The 4,304-nt window shown below is 35.4% G+C and overlaps 1 protein-coding gene across 3 annotated transcripts; it reads right to left on the reverse strand.

Moving 5' to 3' along the window:
* Positions 1–451: 451 nt before the first annotated feature.
* LOC121768091 (thioredoxin O2, mitochondrial-like) lies at positions 452–3,729 on the reverse strand. Of its 3 annotated transcripts, none has more exons than XM_042164449.1 (8): positions 3,371–3,729; positions 2,783–2,848; positions 2,629–2,679; positions 2,461–2,540; positions 2,318–2,362; positions 1,065–1,814; positions 726–811; positions 452–596 (listed from the first exon to the last, which is right to left on the reverse strand). In XM_042164449.1, the coding sequence occupies exons 1-6, from the start codon at positions 3,618–3,620 to the stop codon at positions 1,716–1,718; spliced, it is 591 nt and encodes a 196-aa protein (XP_042020383.1). In that variant the 5' UTR covers positions 3,621–3,729; the 3' UTR covers positions 452–596; positions 726–811; positions 1,065–1,715. The 3 variants fall into 3 exon arrangements, with proteins under 3 accessions (XP_042020383.1, XP_042020380.1, XP_042020382.1); XM_042164446.1 differs by having other exon boundaries at positions 726–882; XM_042164448.1 differs by having other exon boundaries at positions 726–900.
* Positions 3,730–4,304: the final 575 nt, after the last annotated feature.

Here is a 4,304-nt window from a genome sequence, read left to right on the forward strand (position 1 = left end):
TCGTAACCGCCGTCGCTGAATTTGCGTTTTTTATTATTTCGCATTGTAATGTATTAATTTTTATTAAATGAATGAAGTTTTTAAAATTCGTATTTTAAATGTATTTTAGTTTTTTTTTAATTCGCATGTATTTTGTAAATATTACAAAATTGATGATGTGGCGCGCCTTAGGGCGCCCCACTGCAGGTGGAGAAGGAGGAGGATAAAAATGCTGACGTGGCGTGCCTTAGGGTGCCCCACTGCTGATGGCCTAAGAAAAAAACTATTTTGGAATTTCTGAAAGTCATTTAAATTTTTTTTGAAGCATTTTGAGAAAGATGATATACTTCTTCCACACAAATAATATACTTCCTCCGTCCTAACTAAGTTGAAGCAAAACTTATAAACACGAAGATTAAAAAATTATATTGAAAAGAAAGAAAGATGAATAAAATAGGAAAAATAAAGAGAATAAAATAACTAAACTTAGTTGGATGGAGGGAGTTCTATAGTTTTCATAGTTCACACTTAAAAGGGTACATCATAAATTTACCTTGTAAGCCTAACCAAGTACGTACATGTGTCGGTTGTACAAGTCGAACAAGAAACATTCCCCACTGCATCATAAATTTAATCAAATAGTCATATTTCTTGGATAATGAGAGTCGAATATATCAAGGAATTAGGAATAGTAAATAATAAAAATTACTAACTATAAACATAAAAATCATCTTACTGTCATATACCTATAAATCAATTATCCACAAATTGTAGAGTCAAAAGAATATTCCTGGAAAACAACTCCATAGCAAGTGAGTACTCCTTCCTTGAGCTTCAATATTTATTGGAGTTTAATTAGCAGTTGGGCCACACCACTCAGTTCAAATTCCTTGCACACCTTGTCTAATGAAGATACCAAATCTAGTTCAGACACATGTTTGCAGCAAAATTGATTAAACTTTCTTGCCATTACTTTACCTTAATAAATACTATTACTAACTTGACAATTAAATAACAGTATGAGACAAATACAGCATCATGACACATAAAATGTAGAAATGCAAAGCAGGGAAGTGGCAGATTACCTTGGAAAGCAGCCTCCAAGTTCAAGAAGTATGTAGAAACCAGATGCCAGTATTCTTGTGAGTCATCGAAAGGAAGAAGAGCACAGCTGAAGAAACTGGCTAAAAGGCCTGGCTAGGCTATCACATTTATTTTGCATAACACGAATCACATTCAAACTCCCAAGTCCACAAGTTCAAAAATCATATGTACAATCAAGAATTGTTTTAAAAACAATTCAAATCATCACCCTTAATTGACAAAATGAAACCATCAAGAATTGTTTTAAAAACATATACTCCTGTAAAGGAGAATCCACTAACATTTATTCCACAATAGGAATGAGTTCATTATTATGTTAATTCTATCTTTCAGATAGTAGTAAGAAACTAAGAATATTGAAATTTTACAAGTTCATCTACAACAAATAAAGGAATTATTTCTGGCACCGAAAAGAATTCATATAGCCAAGAAAGAAGATCAATATTTAGATCTTGAGGAACACAGAACAACTTCATACAGTAAAGTGAAGAAAACAAGAAATATTTCTGATGACAAATGAAACTGGATTCTGAAGGGAGAACAGCATGGAATGCTGTCTGCATGACAAACTTCTTTTGGACAAAGGTCTTCCAGCAGAAAGTTCAAGCACAAATGCAAAAGCATGATTGCTTTCACTTGTATAGTGATTCCATGGTGTCCTTCAAGAGTTCAACATCTGCACCAATGACTTCACCGGCCTTTTTACCGTTCTGAAAGAAGTGCAGTGTAGGCTGCAATAGGATAACTCTTACATGCAAGAAAACTAAATTAAACAAAAGACAGATTACAAAGTAGAGCTGGAATATACTTGCAGTTACACAGCAACATGAACCTAAAACTCGGGGGGGGAAATGCTCCCAGTTTTAGTCAATGGAAATTGTTTTGGAAGGAGTGCAGATGAGTTAGGCTTAAATTTTCTATCTAGCATACAGGATAGAGAAATGAAAGTGTCCATGTGTTCCGATTCACAAAGTGTTTCATGCATAACTAACTATCCTACATTCTGAATCATCAACTCTTCCATGCCCATCCATGCACCATTTTTGTATTATTACAAATACACTCACACAACAAAATAATACAAGCTAGATATTTAGGAATAAGTATGTTGTTTTACTGCTTACGATCTACTATCTTTAGGGCATGAATAGCTTGTTGGAATCTCTCATTTGAGCATTTTTCACAAAATCATGACAAAACTGAATGCAATCATCAAAAGAGATGGCAGATTTACCACAGAGTGAATATTTGACTTGCTCACAGCATTTTCTATCCCTTTCTGCACATTTTCAAAGTTGAGAATGTCATTAGATGAAGCTACCAGATTAGCAAACTCATGAGAACTAGATGACATAAAGAGTTTGACATGCATCGAACCTTATCAATATCTATTTTATAGGTTGTTACATGTGGGTACTTCTGAGTAAGCTGCCCGATCATGGGTGATAATAGTCTACCTGCAGAATATTTGTCAGCAATTGCACTAACAATTTAACTACTAAATGCATTCAGATTACTATCAGTACATTTGTTAGCAAAACTTACAGGGGCCGCACCAAGCTGCTGTGAAGTAGAATATTGCCGGCTGAGATTCCTCTACATAAGATATAAATTCAGATCAGGCTAAACTTAAAATAAGCTATGTTACAGCACTTGCCTAAGAACATGCGAGAAAACAAAAAGTGTTTTACCAATATACCTTCAGCTTTGCGAATTGAATCATTAAACTGTTCCTCAGACTCGATTGATACCACCTTCAATGAATCTGTGAATCAATAATGCATATCTAACATGATTATCTAGGTCAATTTTAGCTCCTAAGTTCACGTAAAAGTAATAACACCTGGGATTGAAAACATTAAGTGATTCATCTCATAGGCAAATACTTGTTCAACCATAATCGAATAATGCATGGTACTAGTATTTGATCCCCCCCCCCCAAAAAAAAACAAACGAACCCTAAAACTTACATTTCACATGTACATATACAACGAATCTATTTCTCTAGATAATCACCCTTAACATGATTGAGAAATAGAACTGCATTAGCCTTTATCAATTCATAAATTCAACATATTCTTCACTCGAATCCACAAATAAAAATAAAATCCACCCCACGTCTAAAATCATGATCATTCCTTCTAGATTACAAAGGAGTGCAACAAATTCAACACATATTTTCAAATGAAAACTCAATTCAAATGAAAATAAACCGTACAGATCCAACAATCATAAGAAAACCAATCCTCAAGCTTGTCAATAGCAACTACATAGTCAGAGAAACAACCTGACGAGCCAGCAGAGGAGAAGTTCCGCGACTGATTCGTGAAAGAGAGGTGATAAGCTGAAACGGCGCCAGAGGCAGCCATTGTAGCAAAAAGTGGTCGCGCATCCTCGGCGAGGATCAGAGTAGAATACGAAGCAGCGGCGGCGGAGGAGGACACAATAAGGTCGTCGCCGATAGAAGAAGATCGAGAAGCTAGGCACGGTGCCCGACGGCTTACTAAACGGCGTAGGATCACGCTAGCTCCTCTCATTCCTTCGTTCGCCGTCGCCGGAGGGGTTTTCGACCGAATTTGCGCAAAGGTTTAGAGAATTTTGTTTCGATTTTGATTTTTTTTAAGAGAGATTAGTGGAAATGATACTTTCAGCTACAAATTAGTTATGCAGCTCATAAATGTAAATAATTGGATTTGAAATATTTTTTGGTACGTGGACTTGATTTGGGCTTTAAGAAGCCCATTAAATGTGTAGTCGTCATATTTTTTTTATTGTAACGAAACAGCGTTATTACTATTATAGAGTAAAATTTTAATATTCAATAACAATATGGTAGCATTAAAGAATTCGGGAGAAGATTCTCATGGAGTCGGAACTGCCAGACATGGAGTTTAAAGTGTCCAAGGCGGACCCTCCAATAGCCCCGCTCCCTTTTTTATCCACGGTCCCAATTTTATTGTCCACAGTCCCAATAATTTATTTTCGTAACTATGGTGGACACTTCCAATAGCTCCCAAATTTTATAATCAATTTTCATTTTAAAATGTTTTTAGTTTCAATCAAGTACAATTAAAATCATCGCAATGTAAATAATTAGAAAACGAGGTAATTGGGACCGAATATTCGTTGTATTGAAAATGGTAAAATTATACAACGAATATTTAAAATAAAATACAAATAAAAACTCTGCCACCGTCTACTCGGTGTCGGAGTCGGCTTCC

Source organism: Salvia splendens, chromosome 15 (assembly GCF_004379255.2).
Source record: "Salvia splendens isolate huo1 chromosome 15, SspV2, whole genome shotgun sequence".
Taxonomy (NCBI): Eukaryota; Viridiplantae; Streptophyta; class Magnoliopsida; order Lamiales; family Lamiaceae; genus Salvia; species Salvia splendens.